General features: G+C 31.1%; 1 protein-coding gene across 1 annotated transcript in view; it reads left to right on the plus strand.

Annotated features, from left to right (window-relative positions):
- The window catches only part of LOC140060645 (polypeptide N-acetylgalactosaminyltransferase 2-like), a 46,463-nt gene that overhangs the window by 17,912 nt on the left and 3,382 nt on the right, over positions 1-25,169 (plus strand). The window contains exons 3-13 of the mRNA XM_072106943.1: positions 5,962-6,063; positions 9,541-9,608; positions 11,398-11,463; positions 12,039-12,160; positions 16,484-16,659; positions 19,040-19,143; positions 20,735-20,861; positions 23,305-23,397; positions 23,947-24,030; positions 24,467-24,593; positions 24,812-24,931. Coding sequence (XP_071963044.1) covers positions 5,962-6,063; positions 9,541-9,608; positions 11,398-11,463; positions 12,039-12,160; positions 16,484-16,659; positions 19,040-19,143; positions 20,735-20,861; positions 23,305-23,397; positions 23,947-24,030; positions 24,467-24,593; positions 24,812-24,931 — 1,189 coding nt within the window. The remainder of the gene's footprint in view (positions 1-5,961; positions 6,064-9,540; positions 9,609-11,397; positions 11,464-12,038; positions 12,161-16,483; positions 16,660-19,039; positions 19,144-20,734; positions 20,862-23,304; positions 23,398-23,946; positions 24,031-24,466; positions 24,594-24,811; positions 24,932-25,169) is intronic.

The raw sequence follows: 25,169 nt of genomic DNA on the forward strand, positions 1-25,169 counted from the left end.
TAAATTAACAAAGATAATTAAATGTGATTTTGCTTTATAAGAAGACAAAAAAATTATTATTATTGGCTTCCTGACAATGACTATCTTTAAATTGTAATTATTTTTTTTTACTCCTATTTTTGAACAAGTCAATAACTTATTCATTATGCGTCACATTAAAATTGCGTATTCAACAAATACACCATTTTAAAATTATGGGAAGAATAAATGTCAATTAATTTGTTTACAAATTATTATTTTTAGTCTTCTACGTTAGAATATAATATAAAAATAAAAAATTATTAAAACTATTTCGAACTATGTAGCCGCCAAATTGACTGGGTTTATTCAAAAGATTCATAGATTAAATGAAATATTCAAAAGTTGTCTATGAATTATAAATTTGACAATTTTATAGGCAATACATTCTGTGTTGAAAAGGAATTGTAATTTGCCTTAAACTTTGTCTTGTAAAGGTCGTTGTAAATAAAACCGAAACAGCGTCATTTTGTCGTTGGTTAAAATGACCCCTTTATCGTTGGCTTAATTATTGAAATAATACCTAAATTTATATTTAATTTTGTTGTAGTTCTAACTGCTTGATTAAAAAAAAAAAGATTCCTTTCTAAAAACCTGCACTGCGCCTTTGTCATTTTGTCGTTGGTTATATAATAGAATGACCCCCTTTATCATAGGCTCAAGTACTGAAATGATACCTTAATTTTGTTGTAGCTCTAACTGCTCGATTTAAAAAAAAATACATTGATTTCGTTTCTGAAAACCTGCACTGCACCTTTGTATTGATGTATTAGTGACATTAAGTTGTATATCATGTCAATCAATAAGCTAATGTAAGATAGAATTTCACATAGGAAATATAATTGGCAAGTGACAAAGTTTCTTAGAATTCTTCTCTATGAATTCACTTTAAAGACAATATACCTGCAATTGTTGACGTTTTGTAAAAATAATGTATAACTTTAAATACATTAAACCAGGTAATTTCTTGTCTCACAGTAGTTTTGTAGGCCTATATAAAGAGAGGTAACGTACAAACATAGCTATGCATACGCTAGCCTAGTCTGACGTTGTCTGGTTGCTGAATTGATATTGTCTTTCCTTTTTTGGCAAAATCTGTTAATAAAAATTTGCGAAGACCTAGTATTTTCACTGATAAGATACAGTTCTTTTATTTGTTTAAATGCTTGTTTTGTAGCATTGTAAAAATTAGAATTTAAAATCCTACCATCTTTTACCATATGATTCCCAACCTTCCACTAAGCTTTTCTACCCTACAGACACAGAGTATATGAAACTTCCTGCATGCTATGTTGTCTGTGTGTGATCTGTTTTTTTTTTTCAAAATGTTTGTTTTCTTTAAGTTCAGACCTCTTCCTGTATAGCCATCTTTTTGTTATCATAGGATCAACGTTATAAACTCCTTGCTTTTTCCTCAACAACTTAGAACGATCAAATTTAATTTCAAGTTTATTATTACTAAAGCTATTGCACCTTGAGACTATTAACGTGCAAGTCAATTTAATGATCAATTCAAAGAAATAATGTTTTGCTATGAAAAAACTTTATATTACTTTAAACTGTAATATACTGTAGCAGGTAGTTTGTAAAGTCTTCCTGGTAATACTAATAGTGAACGGAGGTAAAATTGACTTTGCTTTCTCTGCGAATTCAATCATAATAAGTATGCACTCTTTATTTGTGTAGGTATTCCTACTTAAAAGTACATATCCTGAAAAGATCATTCAAGTCTTATTGTTAAAAATATACTTAGACATTTTGAATTATTTGTTCTTTATTTGTTCTAAAAAAAGTAAACAATATTATGAAAGACCCCACTCATCCGTTACATTACTGTTATATCTTAAATAGATCAGGCATTAGGCTACGACCTCCAAGAGCAAATCTTTGTAGAACTAGAAAATCCTTCGTTGTAAATAGCATTCATATTTTTAATTCTAATGTAAGACGTTAATGCAATTTTTAATAGTTTTACATTTTTAACAGTATTTTTAACTTTTTATCTTGTATTTTTAATCTGTTATAATACTGCACGTTTTTAAATTGTTGCAATATTGTTGTTTTAATCTACCAAGCAAAGTGAATTTCCATATTTATGGACAAATAAAATTTCTTGAATCTTGAATCTTACAATGTTGTTTGTATTAAGTGCACATGACTCCTTTTATGCTGGTTCATAATATCATTTCAGCCATTCATTAATTGACGATGTGTCTAGTAGTTAAGCCCTGTCTACACTATCAAACTTCATGTGATGTGCCCATTATGGACATGATGATGTCATATCACTACCATATTTGAGCATATCACTACCATATTTGAGCATATCACTACCATATTTGAGCATATCACTACCATATTTGAGCATATCACTACCGTATTTGAGCATATCACTACCATATTTGAGCATATCACTACCATATTTGAGCATATCACTACCATATTTCCAAATCACACTTTTTTTGTCAAATTAGTTTGATAGTGGTACCAGAGGTGGTAATAAGTTTGGATAGTGTAGTTCGTTCCCAGCTTACCTCGATAAACCGACAATAGCCTGTAGTACTGTATATGTTAATTAATTAATTTCACGATGTTTTAACCTACATCTGTACAGAATACATACTTTTGGACGGCATTTAACACATGCTTTTTATGAAATGAGTCATTGAAGTGTGTCTGGAGGTTGAATAATCATAATTCACAATCAATAATTACATTAGTAGAGCATTCTAGCCAACTTACTAGTAAGTGAGGCAATATTTACAATTTAGGGAAACGTTTGCTAATCTGTACACGATTGAGATTTCACTTGCATTGCCAGTGTAATCTTGAGTGAACTGGAAAACATGAAATAAATGGCGTTAATATATAAATAGAGCTTTTAATTTGAGGATTGTCCGGTTGAAATAATTCATTGAAATAATATTATATTTTGTGGGATACTTCTTCCTGCCTTCCTTCCTTTTCCTCTGGCAGAGCTTTAGTTACAATAGTTTGTAATATAATAGTGTATTTTCTTAAATCACCTGGTTTTATAGTCTTTAAGTTTAACACTTTTAATTTATCTAAGTCCTTTGATAGAGTTTGAATTAGCACACTGTGTTAGAATTGACACAGTTGCTTGTTATTCTGGTTGGACTTTTTGTGATAAAAATATGCCCATATATTGACATGATGATGTCATATCACTACCATATTTGGGCATATCACTATACCAGATTTGGGCACATCACACTTTTTTGGTCAAACTAGTTTGATACTGTAGTATAGACAGAGCTTAATGGTGGACGAACCAGATCACCAGTCCTAGTAGACAAGTGACTCAATTAGTTCAATTGATCGTGACAAAATATTGAATTGTGTGTATTTATGTGCAAAGGAAACTTGTCTAATTGAAAGTTAGATGTGTTTAGATTAATAGTTTCAAGTCTGCTTTCAATAAAACCGTCGTTTTGAATGGCAGACACTCCTTGAAATTCAAACAATGGAAATATTTTTTAATAATTTGGGTGTCCGAGGGATGAGACTAAAGAGTGGATGACAAAAGGGTTTGTAGGTGGCACTGTGTTCATTAAAAGCGCTACAAAACAAAATGAGATAAAAGTCTAAAAAAAAATTTAAGTAAAAAAAAGTGGTGCTCTTTTAAAAACTAGGAACTAGCAGCAGATTTGATATTAAATGACGTATTTTTTGTGCCTGCTTACCTGGATAAACCGGCATTTGGAATTTAATTTTTTTTAGCATTCCGTCAAACCTTATTATGGGATGGTGTACTGTGTATATTATTAAAGTGACTAAAATGTATAATTTCTAAGAACAAGACTGCACCCATTAGTTTAAACAAAGGTTTACTGTACAAGACGATTCTGGTTTCCTGCAGGTTTTAATCCACTACCAAATGACCATACTGTTCATTCAACTGTACCAACATTTATTTTACACACTGTCGGCTTCTCTATAAATAAAACATAATTTTTCAATTTATATTGATGTCGTCTCATGTCTATAAGAACAGATCAACATGTCCCTAGGAATTTGGATTTTTGGAACCAGCATTTAAAACTACATTTATATATATAAAAAAAAAACAGTATTAACAGTATTATTTATATAAAACCAGATGAAACTATTTTCAAACATAAAAAAATTGGTTTGTTTTTACTGTCGTTTGTTTTTATAGATGGTACACGTCTTTAAACTTTGATTTTTTTCTAATTTTATATAAAAAAATTTAATTTTTATTTCAGTTGGAATGTGGATGTTATATTATAGATTAACTCAGCAGTTTTGACGTACTGTAGTGTTTAAGATTCCACGTAATATCAAATCAAATTAATTTTTGAATAACATTACCAAACTAGTCAGAAGTTTGTGTGAATATCAATACTATAAATTAACATTGAAATGTTATTGTCTTTTTATTAAAAAATATTGACGTAAATAAAAGTCTGTGTTAACATTTTCTACAATGAAGGTGTTATATTCAACCGTGTTTAATCGATTTTTAAAGCATTTTAACAAATTAAGCGTTTTGATCGACAAGGTAACGACGTTTTCAGAATGCTAAACATTTCAGATGTAGAATTGTTTATTATACGTTGTTATGTGTTGAAATGTGTTAAGTTTAATTAGTCAAAATTCTTCACTTTAAGAGATTCATTTCAACTTTTGACATTTATGTTTAAGCTCGGAGAAATCCTCCTTCAACCTTTATGATTTATTATACGTAATAAAACATGTTCTTACCCTTTTATAATAATTTGTTTTATACCGATATAAACATTCATCTGTTTGTGCCTAGAAAAACAGACCTATTCCATTTTTTATTTCATACTCCTATTCTTAAATGGTATAGTCCATGAACCCCTTAACACAACCAACAACCATTATTTATAATTAAAGTAGTAAATACAAGAGGGGATACACATTTGTCTGGGTTCTAAAAAAATTTAGACCAAATACCACCAGTAACTTTGTAGTCGGACAGACAAAAAAAATTTAGACCATTTTAATACCACCAGTAGCTTTGTATTTGGACAGACTAAAAAAAAATTTAGACCATTTTAATACCACCACCAGTATTAAATTTTGTAGTCAGACAGACTAAAAAAATTTTTAGACCATTTACCACCAGTAACTTTGTAGTCGGACAGACAAAAAATGAATTTAGACCATTTACCACCAGTAACTTTGCATTCGGACTGACTAAAAATAAATTCTGTCAATTATACCCAACATGGATTCCAGTCTTCATGAAGTCATGCCAAGATTAGAGTGAACACACATGGCAATTATGTCATTTCTTTGTATTGTTTTGACATTTTAAGTCAACGCAGTTTGATTTGTAGTGGAATTAAGGTTCTACAGACAGAATGACAGACAGGACATCGTGTTAAATTAGCCCTTAAACATTTTTTTGATACACAAATAACACTTGCATGATGCGCAGTCAAGTCGCAAAATGATGACAGTGGTACAGTATGTGGTTGGGGACTTACCTAGAAACTTTTAACTTTTCGTATCTAAGCCCTCCTTTTGGAGAGCATGGGCTATTGTCGGTTTATGCAGATAAGCTAGGCACAAAATAGACAAGGTTAAATAAAAATAGCAACACTGCAGCTAAACCTATATTATTTTAAAATTGGTGAAAAGAACTGATGGCGATGGTAAGTGCATGGTTTCATTATGCAGTAGGGGTTTCCGACTTGATTTTTTCTTTTTGTAAAATACCCTCTCTTCAGAGTGTGGGCCATCGTTTGTTTATCCAGGTATAAAGTGGCACTCATAGACTACAGTACCAACACCACAGTTTATGCACAATATGAAGAATGTCCCTCCCTTGTTTTTAATTCTTTCTTCAAATGTTATTCGTTTAAATATTAATTAATGCACTTTTACCGTAATCACAGTTGTTACTATAAATTAATTTTTTGTTGCTTTCAGATGTAAATCACAAAAATGGAATGATGATTCATTACCAACTACAAGTGTTATTATAACTTTTCACAATGAAGCTAGATCAACACTCTTAAGAACAGTTGTTAGGTGAGTTACAATTACCATACTGACGCGGGTATAAGCCCACCCCCCTTGAACATGAAATCACGTCAAGTTTGGGGGGTGGGCTTATACCCGAGGATCCAAAAATGCAGATTGTCAAAAACAGCACATGCACACTGTGTATTTCCACCATGCGAGCGAGCGCCCTCACGTGTACGACGTTGCCTCTAAATACACGAGGTGTAGAGTGTCGGAAAATTAAGCTTATAGTTCGTGTAATTTATCGTAGAATATCTTATTTTAAACATCAATTGAACAAGAATTTATCAAGCAGAAAAGCAAGTATACAATGTTCGTTAAATAGAAATGTACCAAAGAAATTTAATAAGCTTGTTTATGGCAGCCGATACCAAATAGTGGTTTTCCGTTTTGGCGACTTGTATGTAGCGTCGTGTGTGAAGCGATCTTCGACCGCGATGGAGTGTAAACAAAACAGGACCGTTAGGCCTCATATGGCCTAGCGTATATTAGCCTAGCTTGGTTATGATCAAAGGTAGGTAGGTGTATTCGGTGTATGGACATCGGCAAATACAAAAATATGTATTACGACACACACTAGATCTTCGAATTAATGGGTGGGCTTATACCCGAGTGCCTCATTTTTCATGAAAATTAGTCAAAAGTCGGGGGTGGGCTTATACCCGAGTATGGGCTTATACCCGCGTCAGTACGGTAATATCATTTGTAGAAAAATTCTGTCAATTATAAAATTAATATTTTGATATATGGATACTAATGTTTACCAATCTTTAAGCTTGGTCTACACTATGAAACTAGTTTGACAAAAAAAGTGTGATGTGCCCAAATATGGTAGTGATATGACGTCATCATGTCCATATTATGGGGTACATCACATTTTGTTGTCACATAAAGTTTGCTATGGACAGAGCTTTACTTTACTGTATATATTTCTATCATATTTAAAAGATTTTTTATTGAGTAAAGAGATATCAAGATAAAAAAATCACATTAAAATTATTTAAACTTAAAGTACTATAGCATTTGAAGTAAGACATATTGAATATTATAGTATTATGTACAAAGGTCAGTTTTCAATAAAATATGTATTTTAAAGGTTTATTTATAGAAAGTTCGAGGGACCTCAAGGCATAGGTTTCCATCATATATTATTTTTTCAATACATATTTCGTATACTGTTACCATGCCAACAGTACAGTATATCATATTTCAAATTTGTCTGGTAACTGTCCTGGTTTCTGTATTGAAGTCTATGTCTGTTCTTTTTACTAATTGTTAAGTCTATTTCGTGCCTAGCTTACCTTGCCAATGTCGGTTTATCCAGGTAAGCTAGCACTTATAGACTACCAACACCACTTTTGGTTTGTGTAATTTGTTTATTAGAAATCATTTCAATTAATCTAGGCCTACTGTACTGTATACTGTTTGTTCTATAAAGTCGTGAGGTAATTTCCTGAATGGTCGTAATCAAAACGGGTTTGGTCTCCTAGCGTTCTTGCTTTACTAGTTCTAATAGATTGAAGTAAAGTAGATTGAAACCTACCTTTAGATACCCTTATTAAGGGGATATTTTTCTATGTCAAGAACAAGAAGAAAAAGATTTTTTAATTCAGGGGACACTCAGACTATTCAATTAAAGGGAAAAATATTGGGTCACAAATATCGGGTCACAAATGTGTCCCCTTAATAATATCCCCTTAATAATAATATATTGAACAAAGAAAAAATATTAATTATTATCTTTAAAAAATTGCACGGTGCTGTAGGCCTTAATTTGAACACATACTGGATTAGCTTTTTATTAACCACATAATACTGTATAAACTGTCATTTTTGGTGTAAATTGTAGAAAATTTAAATATATCTGCATCATTATATTACAGTGAATCATTTAAAGTTATATTCATCCTATGCATCAAATTACCATTTAGAGTATTTTATTATAAAAATTTAATTTCGAAAATGCCGATGTCTTTCGTTTGTTGCATGTCAGTCAATTCCTACAGAATATTTTGATTATTTTTTATTCATCTGCACAGTATCATGAGAATTTAAATTTTGTTTAAAAACCATGAACATATTTAGGATAATTATGAAAAAGTAAAATACATTGAATTTTAATATTTGACCTACGGTACTGTATACCTGTAATATGATACCATTAGATAGTTTGTTGAGATACAGCTTTTAAGTTTAACATAAGACATTTTTGTGTTATAAATTGAAGCATCTTCATTCAAAGCAAATCTCTACGGTATTCAGAAATATCATTGATCACAAATATATATTATGATTAACTTAGGGAACATTATCATCAATTGACCTTTGACTTTAAGATGACCTGAAAATCTTGCCTTCTTTCTGTTCTATACTGTACATTAGACAAATAGCTGTCATTTCACTGGGGAAAAAATGTTTTTATTTGTTTGAACTTTACTATACAGGTTAAATTCTAAACCATAAATGATGCTGCACATAACATTTTGATCATTTTGATTAGATTTTCAATATTTTTATTTTATTTATAGCATACCAATCAAAATAAAAATATAATTTGATTGTTCAAACTAATATTGAAAACTCAATGAAATACTCATTAGTTTTATTTATTGTATTATTTATAGTTTTGAATTGCATTTACAAGGTTAACAATAATTTATATTAAATGGTCGGAGATAATCTTCTGACGTCGTTATGTTAGATCCACTCCAAATTATTTCCTATGTTTGTCAAAGTACTGTAAAAGATTCTGTTCCACACAAGAATTATTTGGATATCTTTTCTTCAGTACATACAGTTATTATACAAAAATAAATTTAAATGAAAGATGATTATTGTTTTGTCTTCGTGTACACTATCAAACTAGTTTGACATGTGCCCAAATATGGTAGTGATGTGCCTAAATATGACCACAGGTGTCCACATATGGACACATCACATTTTCATGGAGTTTGATAATGATAGTGTAGACAGAGCTTTAGGCATCAGTGCAGTGAGCCTTATTCTTTTAAGTAGTAATAATTATTATTCCTTCAACATCAGATATGTTGAATTTGTTTCATTTTCTAACGTCACATTATCGTAGGCCAGTTATTTTACGATTATGTCGTCGACATCCTTCTTCCTGAGCTTCTAAACTTGTATAGTAGCAGGGACCTTAAAATAGATAATTATTCATTGTGAATGTTGTTGCTATGACAACATGTGGGTCATTTATCTTTAATAGGTTTAAGTCGAGAAAACAACTCTTACTAGGATTGATTTTTGTCATAAATGATGCCAATTTGTGGAATTTTGTGTAATGATGTTTATTATAAACTCATACATTTTTTTCTTGTTGGATGATTCAACTTGTACTGGTACAGCAGTAATAATTTTAAAATTATGTAAACATCTAACTAACAATAACATTTATATGTAATAAATACAGCCACTAAATATATTAAAAGATTTATAAAAAATAATACTTTGTTTTTTTTATAGTGTTTTACGAAGAAGCCCACCTCATCTAATCAAAGAAATTATACTAGTTGATGATTTTAGTGATGATCGTAAGTTTGTCTGTCTGTCAATTATCGTAAACCATTTCAGAAAACATTTAATAGGTATAAAATAATAGAACCAAGAAAATTCTTAATTAGCAATTACATAAACTTTACATAAATATTAAATAAACAAAACAAAGACAGAGATGATGGACTTGGTAAAAAAATATTCAGCCGTAATAAAAAGTCTAAGCACTTAGAGAAAATACAGCCAGGTTCAACAACCTCCCCCTATTATCAACCCAGTATACAACTGTGATATCTAAACTAAATCACACAAAAAAAGATGTTTGGGAATATCAGAACATTTTACTGTATAAATTCTCTTTCTGAACAAAAAAAAATTCAATTCAGTTCTCGAGTTTCCATTGCTGTACCCTTTTCTTTAAAATTTTAGCATTAAACATCAATATACTGTGTTTTAAACATAATTTTACAGGAAGTTAAACTTCTTCTACGGAAGTTGATTAAATTACTAATTATCTCGGGCAGTTAATTTAATGTCACTACATCATGTCTGCTCTGCTAAACAATGCCAAATACAGTTTAACCGATTATGATATTCCAAGTTTAGATCTGTTTGCAAGAGAAGTGTTTCTCTGTTTTTATCAGCCAATAAATTAGTAGATAAGATGTGAAAAATAACAAGATGATGGTGTGAAAAGGTGTTAAGCAAGCTTGAAATGAACGGACTTTGTACTTGTGAAGTGTCTGTGTGAACTGATATTCTAAAACAATCTATTTTAATGAAGTCAAACACTACATTGATGTGAAATATCCCATTAATAAATATACAGTTATATCCAGTCCAACAGAATTTAACTAGAACTAAATTAACAACCACAGTTTAAACTACTGTAGTACTAGTAGTAGCAATTTTTTTTGGGGGAAAATAGGGAGACTCAGTTTAGAATATACAGTATACCATATCAATAGTTGAAGGTTAAATTTTAAAAGAAATCCCAATTAGATGGTACATAAAGCATTAAACAGAAAGCCTAGTTGTAGGTTCAGGGAAAAATAATGTCCTGAAGTATTGAAGTTTTTTTAAAATTCAACTTTATAGAGCGTAACCCCAGAAAGACAGTTTCTGCGAAAAATAATTTTTAAAAGGTCAAACGTTTATACAGTTTAGTTTAAGAAGCATCGATTCATCTTGACTTAATTATGATAATATAAAACAAACAAACTCCAAAAGTGAGGCAAGCCACTATGACTTAGACTTTTCAATTTTATTAAATGTTCACAAATGTTGTTTTCTAATAATTATAAATCCATATTTCAAAATCTTTAAAATGTGAATGTTATTTTTACAATGTAGAACATGCGCTCTGTGAATTCCCTTATGTTTCAATCTTAATGGAAATTCCAATCAATCAATTAGTTGAACTCTGACCCATCACACTCTTGACCCTTACCTTGCTGACCCACATATGTGCCTATGCTTACAATGTCAAAGGTTCAAATCCTTTTCTTATGTTCATGCCATACTATCGCCTTCAACCAGGAGTATAATTGGGTACTATGTTCACAGATGTATTAAGAATGCAAACTTTAATCTACAAAAATGATATTAAAACAATTAACGTTGTCTCAGGTGTACAGTTTGTAATGAATTATGTGTTACATAATTAATTACATAACGTCATTACATTAAAATATACATTAAGCACTGACTACAGTTAATTATTATTCTTATTATGTTATTTTTTTTCAAACAAATTAAATTCACAAATTGTATAGATTCTGTCAAAACAAACTTGTTAATGATGCATTAAATTATGTTTACTTACAGCTGAAGATGGCCAGCAGCTTCAACAAATTGAGAAAGTTAAAGTATTACGAAATGAGAGAAGGGAGGGTAAGAATTAATGATATCAAATGTTTATTGAATTATAATAACTGTAATCATTTATCATGATTTTAATATAATCTTCCTTTCTTAAATCCAAGTTTAGAGAACTATAAAAGTCATGCCCTTTAGATTGTGCTGCTTTATTTGTGAGGAAATTAATATAAAATAACCATAAACAACAGTCTACTTTATGTTATCAAGAGGATTCAAAGGAGTTACAGTTAAGAGCACTTAGAAAATTGAGCCAAGTTGGGTGACCTTTGTGTGACCTCAGCTTACCTTACCCCCCCCCCCCTCCCCCATACACACTTGTTTGCTCAGAAAATACTTTTAAAACAAATGTAGTGGAGCTGTAGCTAGGTTCTTAATAGCTTGCCTTGCCAACAATCCCAAAGTCCAGGGTAGAATTCTGACCTAGGTTGTACCGCACGGCTCTTTCAACTCTACTCCCTAAGCCTCAAGTGAGACTTAGTTTATAAGCATGATAAGTTATTAAATAGTTTATCCATCCTGTAATTGGCGAGTTACTTGCTGTTGAATCCTTTTATAAAAAAATAAAATTATTTTCTTGTATCCTGCAGGTTTAATGAGATCTCGAGTGAGAGGAGCAGACTATGCATCAGCAGAAATTCTTACATTCCTAGACAGTCATTGTGAGTGCAACCAACACTGGCTTGAACCACTCCTTTCAAGAGTTCAGCAGGTAAGTGTACTCATGCCTAAAAATTATGATGACGGTATGATGATGTTCCCTCTATATACTAGAGAGGATAATTTGCGGATTGTCCCATTTCCAGGTAGGGGTGCTTCTTTTAATATTGTTCTCTCTCTATGGAGAGAAAGGATAATATTGTTTTATCCAGGTAAGTGGCACTCATATCATAGGCTACCAACACACTGTTGGTTTGTTTATACTATGATATTGTAATATTAGTTTGTGATTTGAATTATATAAAAACTATTTTTGTTTTTATATGAATAATTAAATATTCAAAGATTAAACAAATATTTTGTTACATACTGGTATTGCAGTCTATATTTATTATTGAAAATAATCTTTATAGATTGTAACACCTAAAATGAAATGATTTTAGTAACATGTTACCACAAACGATGCCAAACAACACCTTTCTTTCTTTCAAATGCTTGATATAAATTTAATGTATTCAGTAACTGAACACTAGATTTTAAATATAAAAAGCATGTTTGAAAAAGAACAATGCGTTTTAATTACATGAAATATATCTTTCGCTATATTGATATACATATAATAAAATTATATGCATAATGAATGAGATTAGATTCATTTTTAAATGTCTTGGCTGTTCATTGGCATGATGTGCCTCTAAAGCTCTGTCTACACTATCAAACTAGTTTGATGTGCCCAAATATGGTAGTGGTATACCTGAATATGGTAGTGATATGACATCATCATGTCCATGGGCACATCACATTTTTTTGTCACATAAAGTTTGATAGTGTAGACAGAGCTTACAGTTTGATAGTGTAGACAGAGCTTACAGTTTGATAGTGTAGACAGAGCTTACAGTTTGATAGTGTAGACAGAGCTTACAGTTTGATAGTGTAGACAGAGCTTACAGTTTGATAGTGTAGACAGAGCTTACAGTTGGATAGTGTAGACAGAGCTTACAGTTGGATAGTGTAGACAGAGCTTACAGTTTGATAGTGTAGACAGAGCTTACAGTTTGATAGTGTAGACAGAGCTTACAGTTTGATAGTGTAGACAGAGCTTACAGTTTGAAAGTGTAGACAGAGCTTACAGTTTGATAGTGTAGACAGAGCTTACAGTTTGATAGTGTAGACAGAGCTTACAGTTTGATAGTGTAGACAGAGCTTACAGTTTGAAAGTGTAGACAGAGCTTACAGTTTGATAGTGTAGACAGAGCTTACAGTTTGATAGTGTAGACAGAGCTTACAGTTTGATAGTGTAGACAGAGCTTACAGTTTGATAGTGTAGACAGAGCTTACAGTTTGATAGTGTAGACAGAGCTTACAGTTTGATAGTGTAGACAGAGCTTACAGTTTGAAAGTGTAGACAGAGCTTACAGTTTGATAGTGTAGACAGAGCTTACAGTTTGATAGTGTAGACAGAGCTTACAGTTTGATAGTGTAGACAGAGCTTACAGTTTGATAGTGTAGACAGAGCTTACAGTTTGATAGTGTAGACAGAGCTTACAGTTTGAAAGTGTAGACAGAGCTTACAGTTTGATAGTGTAGACAGAGCTTACAGTTTGATAGTGTAGACAGAGCTTACAGTTTGAAAGTGTAGACAGAGCTTACAGTTTGAAAGTGTAGACAGAGCTTACAGTTTGATAGTGTAGACAGAGCTTACAGTTTGATAGTGTAGACAGAGCTTACAGTTTGAAAGTGTAGACAGAGCTTACAGTTTGATAGTGTAGACAGAGCTTACAGTTTGATAGTGTAGACAGAGCTTACAGTTTGAAAGTGTAGACAGAGCTTTAGTTTGCTCTTGTGTGATACTATGTAAGAACTACAGTAATACTATATTTATTGATCTTGTGAATTACAGAAAAGTTATTTCCACTTTACATCCCATTTGAAGGACGTGACAATGAGAGTAATACATCTTACCTAATGATACAAGAAATATTACTCAAACCATGCCTCTCACGCGTTAGTCTGATATCCCTTTACCATTATTACGCCATCCCTCTTTGCTGTCAAGTGCTAATTGGTAGCTGTTATTTTAACACTTCAATCTGCATACAACATGTAGTTTATTTTAGTAACACTTTATATGTCAGAAATTGTCTATGTAAACAAATTTAACATATCAACTGGTGTAAGCGTTCTTGTGTTATTGTGTCAATGGCACCTTCCAGCCATTTACTATTAGGCAACCCCTCTTTACCATCTCATCAATTTTGGAATAAATTATCTTGGTATATTGAGTAATGATAGAAAAGTAGATATTCTTGGAATACATATATCGCCTTTTGAATACTTGATTCGATTTTTGATTTAATTTTTGTTTTTTTGTTGCTTTTTTTCTTTCAAGTTCAAATTTATTATCGAATACTATACATCATGTAAAGATATCTATTTTACAATAAATTAAGTTCCTTACACTATCAAACTTTATTTGACAAAAAAAATGTGATGTGCCTATATACTGTATGGACATTATGTCATCACTATATTTGGGTATATCACATGTTTTTTTCACAGAAAGTTAGATAGTGTAGACAGAGCTTTACTGAGATTAGGAAATTGAGACATTTGTGTTTTCTTTTAGTAACTTGTTTTTTTTAGGATTGATATATAAAATTGGCTTTGACAGTTATATATTTAAACAGTGAAATGTTCTTTACCGCCTTTTGTAGTAGAAATCGCAGAGATACAACAACAACACAGCTATGTCAATATGTCGTCAATTATAAAGACTGTTTAATACCAAATCAATCACTATAAACAATCATTTTGTCTAATTTTATTTGTCTAAGGTATCACCTTACAGTAATTTGTTTCCTGTGTAAACGATAGTAGACATGATGTAGCTGTAATAAAGTACACAATATTGTTCCAGATTCCCACAATGATAATAATAGTTTATAATTTAATTTGAATTTATATCCACCCACATTTAATTATGTATTATTTGTATTGTTATAAATTTAATCATAGTCTTATGTATGTCTTTATTTGTCCATATTTTTAAAATTAACAGAAATTTGTTTTGAAAACTGGAATATCATATATAAATTTAAAAAATTTCACAAACATAGATACAGTAAGCACAACACAAATTCTTTGATAAAAAGTGACTAAAAGATTAAAAATTGCTTATATTTTATATTATAATAATTATTCAATATTGCACATTTATGATAAATAACTTTACATATTTACAAGAGTACCAGGCCTTGTCTTTAAGGCGAGTGCGATCACTCGCCTAACACACTCCTAAACTGCCCTTTAGGAGTGCGATTTACAACACGCTTAAATTTGGTAAACTTCTACACACCAACATACAAACAGCACACCTACAGCACCCCTGGCTGTATTGAGGAGTGCAATTTGTTGCACACCTTCAATTTTAAAAAGACAAGGCCTGGAGTACAGTATTTTAAAATTAAATAATTAAATTAAAGTCATTGATCTTTATGTTTAAATTACAACTTAATTGTTATACTGTACAGGGAAAAATTTCTGATGTTTGAGTCGAGAAACATAGTTTTCTATAGTATATTTTGCTACACAATTGTAGAATTTGTAGCAAGAAGGTTGTTTTTATGCTACACTGGCGAAATTATTCTCTGCTGTACATTAGTATTAAATGGATCTTGCATCTTTAAAAACCTTATGTGGTTAACATGAGTGGGTGCAACCTACTTTTATGTGCTATTGTAAATGTAATGTATCTCCTTTATGGAGATGATTTAAACTATTCACTTCATTTAGTATAAATAATAGATTAATAATCATTTCGTGTAGGCCTAAGGTGATATCAGGATTGAAATGTTAAATAAATTAACGTTACTGATGTTGACATCAAACCACAAGCTTTTTGATTATCACTCATCACTGGCTATTTTATTTTAGGGTATCTAAATCTCTGTCTACTTTATCAAACTAGTTTGACAAAAAAGTGTGATATGCCCAAATATGGTAGTGATATGATGTCATCATGTCCATATATGAGCACATCACATTTTTTTTGTCACATAAGTTTGATAGTGTAGACAGAGCTTGGTTCCCATATGGTAAGTTAACTGGCTGCTCCAATTTTGGGAGAGGAGTTCTTCAAAGGCTGCAAACCATTGAATACCAGTTCCAGTTATATATTCATATCATCAATGAAAGTATTTAAATTATCTATTGCATAAAATTACATTCTACCATTTCTTTTTTGGTATAAACTTCTTCTCTCTAAAGCTGCTCCAGATATATTTATATTATCATATCAAGTGTTTTTATTATCTATTATCTATTTTTTCTATATATTATCTATTAAATTACATTCTACCAAAAATTTCTTTTTTAGGATTGGAAAGCAGTTGTTAGCCCCATCATTGATGTCATTAACATGGATACCTTCCAGTACGTCGCAGCTTCTGCAGATCTGAAGGGAGGCTTTGATTGGAATCTAGTCTTCCGGTGGGATTACATGACAGCAACGGAAAGAAACTCTAGACGATCAAATCCAGTTGCACCAATAAGGTATTGTGTGTTAAATATATTGTAGGCGGTATGAACAAGTTGAATCGAATACTCAAGTATTATCCTGAGATCAATCCCACCACCTAATTTAGGCTATGGAAACAAGATTATGATCAATTTCATTATTATTATTATTCCATTTATTAATTTCTGTCAATAATACATAATAAAGGAAAATGCATTCATAAATAACAGGGTGTAAAAAAGATGTATATACCAGCCCCTACAAATGTTGTACCCAGGCCCCACTGGTACTTCTGTACAACATAATGGTATCTGATTCTTTTGATCCTTGCTATAAAAACCACAATAAAGTGATACATACTTTAAAAGATTATTCTGTATTAAGCTCTGTCCACACTATCAAACTAGTTTGACAACAAAGTATTTTTGTTATCAAATTCTTCACCTGAATAAATTAAACTGTTTGTCACAGTGTCACTGTAAAAAAACAATTTTTATGTCTATGAATTCAAATCTATTTTGAGATGATATATACTTAATTTAATCAATAAATTGTGTTAGTAGATGGATTTTATGTGCTCTGGTGAGTTATTAATTTTGTAAATATTTTGACTTTAATAATAACTATAAAGTCATAGTAAATATGAATCAATATTTAGTTTTTAAAAATACCAAATTAATGTTGTTCAATTCAATGGAAAAAAGTATGAAGTACATTGTGAGATACAGTATATTGTCATTTGTCATGTTTTTGTGGGACTATACATTTTTAAACAAAATTAACATAAGGAGATTTAATTTCTTTCTTTTATTTTACCAGAAATTATTTTTACAAAATAAAATGTTTAAAATTGTTATTCACATAATGTTAGTTTTTAATGATGTAGTTTAAAGCTCTGTCTACACTATAAACTAGTTTGACAAAAAAGGTGTGATGTGCCCAAATATGGTAGTAATATGCCCAAATACGGTATTGATATGACATCATCATGTCCATATTGGCATATCACATTTTTTTGTCACATAAAGTTTGATAGTGTAGACAGAGCTTAAGAAGACAAAAATTCTGGTTAAATTAAATTCAGCGTCTTGGATCTCTGCATAAAATATAGGCCACATTGCAATGAGTACCTGCCTTGCTAGTTCTTTTGGCATTCAAACACATTTGAAATGTCATGTAGTCAATCATACTAACATTTAAACATTAGTGACAGCACTTTTTCACTTCATCCATATTCATTTTTTTCATTTAAGTCAGAAACTGTCCAATAGCCAGTTTAACAGGGTCAGTATATATGCTTTTAAAACAAATGTTATAAAAAAGCTTTGGTATTGACGAGTGATGTGAGAGAGATTTACAGCCAAGAATTGAATATTTGCTTTTGTAGTGTAGACTACTAAAAGTGATGTGCCCAAATATGGTATTGATATGCTTAAATATGGTAGTGATATGACATCATCATGTCCATATATGGGTACATCACACTTTTTGTCACATAAAGTTTGATAGTGTAGACAGAGCTTTAGACCCCTTACTAAAAGTTTTTTGTTGACCATGAGAACATATGGGAAACTGTAGATCTATGCTACTGGTTCTACCACCGTCATGATTTGAACAAAGCATTTTGGTCTTACAAGACAAACACCAAGCTATAATACCATTAATCTTACAATTTAATCATGGCAAATTTCCAAATGCATCTATATTCAAATAAACTTGAAACATAGAACTCATAAATTCTGCCTACCATATGATTGATTCTTTTTTAATGGGTTTACTTATATTACATTATGTTTAGTCTGGTCATTATCGGCCATACATTGTTTGCACCTGTTGTGTATAGTGTATGTGTATAAGAGAGAGCAATAATAGTACTACTGTAGTAGTATAATAGTATTATAGGCTAAAGTACAATATTATGTTGCAGGTATAACACAATATGTGTACACTTGATTTCTTGTGATGGTTGGGTTGGTGATGATATGATGGTTAAAAAAATTGAACAATGAACAGTATTTCTACTTAATGCCAAGATTATATTCTGACAATTTTAATCTAAAGTGTTATGCTACTGCGTGATGGTGAATAGCTTTATTAAGCTCTGTCTACACTATCAAACTCTATGTGGTGTGCCCATATGATGTTATATCACTATCATATTTGGGTATATCACTACCATATTTCGGCATATCACACTTTTTTTGTCAAACTAGTTTGATAGTGTAGACAAAGCTTTAGATAGAAACATATTTTATTGTAACCATAACAATTCAACACCAATGATGTCCCAAAAGTAAATCTTTATCCATTATTTTTGTTATGATTTTAAAGGTATTTTTTATGTGTTTATGTTTAAAACAATTTTTCTTACATTTTTCATACAATTTTTTATATTATTTTTACATTTTCTTGCAGAACACCAATGATTGCAGGTGGTTTATTCACAATTTCTAAAAAATGGTTTGACGACCTCGGAAAATACGACATGATGATGGATATATGGGGCGGTGAAAATTTAGGTAAACATTAGTTCAAATAATTTATTGTCATGGGAGGTTGGTGTATTGGTAAGACTTTTATGTGAATATCTCTAAATAAAATCTATTGCAGTATCATCACATCACTTTTTCAAAATTTGATCAAATTCTCAGATATACATATCATCTTACGTATTATTATCAAATTTGACTATATTACTTCTTCAATTAATAAAACCTAGTAAATCATCCTTATTCATACATGAGTTACTTCCAATAGTATATGATAGATATCTGTTTTCACACAGCTAAACTGTCATTACTGCATAAAATGGTTGTTGACCGTGAAAACAATATTGATTTTAGATTTATTATATTTCACTTATTGTTGATTGACGAATACATTCCAGCAGGAGGTATATATACATATATCTTGTTTGTTATAGTATAAAGTCAATGACAATTTGTTTTAAGGCTCTGTCTACACTATCAAACTAGGTAGTCAAATGTGGTAGTTATATGCCCAAATATTGTAGCGATATATGACCAATTATTGTAGTGATATGACATCATCGTGTCCATACAGTATAAGGGCACATCATATTTATTTTTGTCAAATAAGTTTGATAGTGTAAACAGAGCTTTAATGACTGATTTATTTTATTTACATTTACATGTCAATTTGATATTTACTTCAATTCAATTTTTGTTTACATATCTATATCCATAAAGTGCAGTACAACAAAAACAATTATACACTATAATGCTGATAAATCAATAGAAATAACATGTGCAATTCTTATGCATATAAAAATGAATTATAATCATCATTCATTACTCAAAATTTACCTTTGATCTAACAACAATATAAATTGTCTTTTAATCTTTAAAATACATTTTATTATTAAGCAATATTTATTTGCTGGTTTAATACAAGAACCACTCTTAAAGGATAACAGCCCAATTACATGGACTAAAGCTCTGTTTACACTATCAAACTAGTTTGACAAAAAGGTTTGGTGTTGCCAAATAGTAATGGTAGTAATATGCTTAAATATGATATTGATATGACATTATCATGTCTATATATTATGGGCACATCACATTTTTTTGTCAGATAATGGTTCATAGTGTAGACATAGGGTAATTTATAAAAACTGATGGAAAATTACCTTTATGGCTGGACAAAGTCATCCGGTCATTTTTTGAAGAAATTTCCAAATTGTACAATTGTCCACATCTTGGCATTTTCCCCATAAACCCCTATACCTAATTTTATTAGAAATCCCATAGCAAAATGCGTTAACATAATTTTAATTCATAAAATACACGCATTGATGAAGAGACTACTGTAGAATGTGTTGATGATGAGATCACATTAAATCCTAAATTACCTCTCTGGATGCTTATTGATGCGGAAACATGTCATATTAACCTAAATTTAACATTTTACTCCCAGCACATTAGTAATGTATGTGCAGGAGTATTCAACATAGAATTTAGACTTCTCAATCAGAATATAATGATTTGAATATAATGCAAGGATTATATTTGATTTTTATCGCGTTAAAATTCTCAAAAGTATAGGTATACTATAACAACAATAATGGTTTTTGTTTGTTTTTTTTAATAGAAATATCATTTCGTGTGTGGCAGTGTGGGGGTACATTAGAGATTATTCCGTGCAGTCGTGTAGGGCATGTTTTCCGTAAACAACATCCGTACACATTCCCAGGTGGAAGTGGGAATGTCTTTGCCAGGTATGTTGAGCAATTTACAACAGACTATGTAATAATAACGATAGTCTTATAGATAGTGCCTAATACAATGTTTTTATCACTTAAAGCTCAGGTACAGGCATGAATTTTAAATATAATATTTGGTTAATTGTACATTAATGAAATATTTGTAACAGAAATCGAGACGAAAAAACATGAATTTCCCTTAATATGGTCAAATACAAAATTTGGCAAAATTCTTCCATAAAAACCAGGAAGACTTTTTTTCAGTAGTTAGGTAGTTAACCTAATGTAATAACATGTCTGGTGACTCCCTAGACGGTGAAAAAAGATGGTGGATATACGGTGGATAATTTTTGCTATAGCATGAAAATAAAAATCTGAAGTTGAATAAAAATATCAGAAATGTAATATTCAAGTTATATTACCTATATTTGATCATCTGATAACATTTTTTACCTCACCATTTATTTTTCATAGCTTTTTAAAATGCCTCTCTATTTACAAAATGTGTGTACAAAAGAATAGAGATTTTACTGTGTAATTTGAACTATCCCCCCACTGATATGAAAGTGCTTATTTTCAACAAGCTCGTGTAACACAAATAAAATCCCAAAAATTATGAAACATAGGGGAAACTATAGATCGATAATTATTGGAATGTATGATCAATAGAAATTTTTTGCCCGCACCTGGCCTTTAAAGCTCTGTCTACACTATCAAACTAGTTTGACAAAAAAAGTGTGATGTGCCCAAGTATGGAATATAAATATATATACAATATGGTTTTTAAATTTCAGTATTTTTATTTATTTTTTTATTTTATTCAATCGAAACCAACAGCGATAATTACCGCCACTAAAACAGGTTTGATACAAACAAAGCCAGGACTTTTAAAGCACCTTGATTGGTCCTAACATTGATCAAGGGCTTCTCTCGTCCAGTGCCCACCTTGACCAGAGGTCTGAGGCAGATACTAGATGTATTGTATTGTATGGTTGTAGAAATAAACAAATATTCTCTCAGATGTATGCCTTCACACACACTGGTCATTCATCTTAAAGTAGTTCAAAGTTGACTACACCAATATCTTATTTTAAAGAGTTACCTGTTGTACACATTCTGTGTCTATGTGTTCAATTAATAATCTATTTTGACGTTTAATAAATCCATTGACATTTGTTATGTGTTCATGTTGATGGATATAGTTCCACATTAATTACATGTCTTTGCTGACTATTAATAATTATCAGGTGTGCGTTGATAATGTATTGTAATGAATGTTTCGGTGCAAGGCAGAGCAAATGTATCGTATTAATTTAGTTTTTAATTTATTGCGGTAGTTAGAAATATTTATTTGAAAAGATCTAATTTTTACATTAATCCGTGTGGACCAGTAAAGAATGCTTGTTAAATATTACATTAAAATGTAAAAAGTGTATGCATTAAGTGTCAGATTCGTATATAGATGTTATGAATTTAATTTTTACTGTAATTTTCATTCTCATAGTAAAATGTACAGTACTATACTGTTTTATTGGAATCAAGTAAAAAATCTTATATTTTGTGTCTGATTCACAAACTAAAGCTCTGTCTAAAATATCAAACTTTATATGACAAAAAAAATGCGATATGCTCATATATCACTACTATATTTGAGTATATCACTACCATATTGGGACACATCACATTTGCTTTGTCAAACTAGTTTGATAGTGTAGACAGAGCTTAATGTTGTGGATTCCTTTGTCAAACTAGTTTGATAGTGTAGACAGAGCTTAATGTTGTGGATTCCTGACTGGACTTTATTCGTTCTACCTCTAGTTAAATCTATATTATGTATAGCCTATGTTTTGATCATGTTACATTGCGACTTGAATACAGAATTATTTAATTGTACATTTGATCTTGTTTTGGTCCATGTGGACATAACCTTGGTCTTTAGAGGAATAATAATTCATAATAAATGTAGATATGATAGTTTTTAAAGCTTAAGCAACAACCATTTTGCTCAGTAGAATTTAGTATTAGCATTATTTATGAAACAAATGTTTAAGGTCGTGTCAACATAGTTTTACTTAAGTTTTGTAAAAGATGAAATGGCTGTTTTTTTGGAGAATTTCAGAGAAATAAGCAAATTTAATCATTAACATGTTTGCAGAGGTTTTTTAAAATAAAAAATCATTAAAGATCGGTTCCCACTTTGACAACGATGTATGCCTACCATAAGTACTTTGACCAGGTCAATCATGACGTGAAAGATCACCAGAATTGTCTTTTGTGATAGGTCAACTCACCTGCATTGTGCCTATGTCATTGCGTTGTGTCCAAGTCAGTGAGAACCAATTTAAAAAAGCAAAACGGATTTCATTTGTGTAAAAAAAAGTGTAAAACATAACACAAAAAATGACAAAATTAAATTTTATTTTTTTATTGGGGAATAATAATGTTTAATTTCCCATAGAAACACAAGACGCGCGGCAGAAGTTTGGATGGATGATTATAAAGAATTTTATTACGCTGCTGTCCCATCGGCTCGTAATGTACAATTTGGAAAGTAAGTCGTTTTTACATTATAATAAAATCTAAAGATAAATATACTGTATCTGTAGAAAGTATACACAAATGGCAGTATCAATTTATATATGACTAAAGAAAAAAATAAGAAAATGGTAGTGTTTAATTTAGTGGAGTGTAGCTTGTATTAGAGCTGTAGCTTGGTGATAACTAGCTTGCCTTCCAATCCTAAGGTCCAGGGTTCAATCCTGACCTAGTGCCAGGGTTGTTGCTCACGACTCTTTCAACTCCCTAAACCTCAAATGAGCAAATTATAAAATAGTTTATCCATCCTGTAATTGGCGAGTTGCTTGCTGTTGTGTGTGTATGAAATTTTTTTAAAGTGCTAACTCCACCTTTTTTTTAACTAGCTATCATACAACCAAGAACTCTGATATAACTATAGTCAAATTTAAAGGTGACATAAAAACCAGTGGTCTAATGGCAGGGCTTTGACACATCAGACCAGATGACAGTTTCAAATTTTGTAGTCGTAGTAGTTGTAATAAAAAAAGGTTACTAATATTAATGATTGAATTTGTTCTTATAGTATTCAAGGTAGATTGGAAATAAGAAAAAAACTAAACTGCAAACCTTTCAAATGGTACCTTGAAAATGTCTATCCAGAATTAAGGTAAGTTTCACATTTAAATTATCAAGATATATACAGTATATCCTTAGGTTTAATCCCACTTTGAGTCTAATCCCACCCCCTACTTTCACAAACAGGAATACCCCTGGGTGTAGTCCCAGTATTGACTTTTGGTCTTGATGTAGGCCTCTCTCTCTCTCTCTCTCTCTCTAGCCAGTTCAGATGACTTTTTAAAATAAATGCTTGCCAATCATTTTTTTCCCTGAACCAGGGCCACCCTCAAAGTCAGCCCAATCTAGTGGATGGGATTATACTAGAGAATATACAGGTATTATACGGGTATTGTTGAAAAATACTAGGGCCAGAAGAGTGTTTAAATGTACCTTAAAACCTCCCCAGTACAATTGATCATTTTGACGCCCCAATGTATAGGGATGATAACCAACAAATGTTTATCCTATTTTTGTTTTGTTTTTAGGGTACCTGATAAATCAGATATAGCATTTGGAGCTCTACAACAGGGCAACTTATGTATAGATACATTAGGCCACATACACGATGGAACAATAGGTGTATATGAATGCCACAATAGCGGTGGAAATCAAGTAAGTCAAATCAAGACAAGTGGCATAATGGCAGCCCAATGCAACCACCCAGCATTTAGCAGCCCAATGCAACCAAGCAGCATTGAAGGGCCCCTTAGGAGTGCTAAACCAGACCCCTTTACCCCCTGCAGTATGTCACTGATCAAAACAGCCATTTGGATTTAATTTGGGAACTGGCAGGGTTAGTATGTTCTAAAATCTTTTTTTTTTATTTGCAGGAATTTTCTTTAACCAAAGATAAGCTTATAAAACATGCAGATTTGTGTTTAACATTACTGGACAAAAATCCGGGATCTGAAATAAAATTACATGGTTGCCAGTCAGGAAATAAAAACCAGGTATGATGTTATTTGGTGTTTTATGGCATTGTATGTCCTGTATTACTGGGTAGATTCTGTAATACAGTGTTACATATGACCCTGTATTATGATGAGGTAATGTTTAGGCTTATGGCCTATGATACAGGCATCACATGTGATGCATATGTGACACTATCACAAAATTTGCCTATGATAGAGTATTATAGAAGTAGTATGTTGAGGAGGAAAAAAGGGAAAGATTGAGTAAAAAGGGAGA

Source organism: Antedon mediterranea, chromosome 10 (genome assembly GCF_964355755.1).
Source record: "Antedon mediterranea chromosome 10, ecAntMedi1.1, whole genome shotgun sequence".
Classification (NCBI taxonomy): Eukaryota; Metazoa; Echinodermata; class Crinoidea; order Comatulida; family Antedonidae; genus Antedon; species Antedon mediterranea.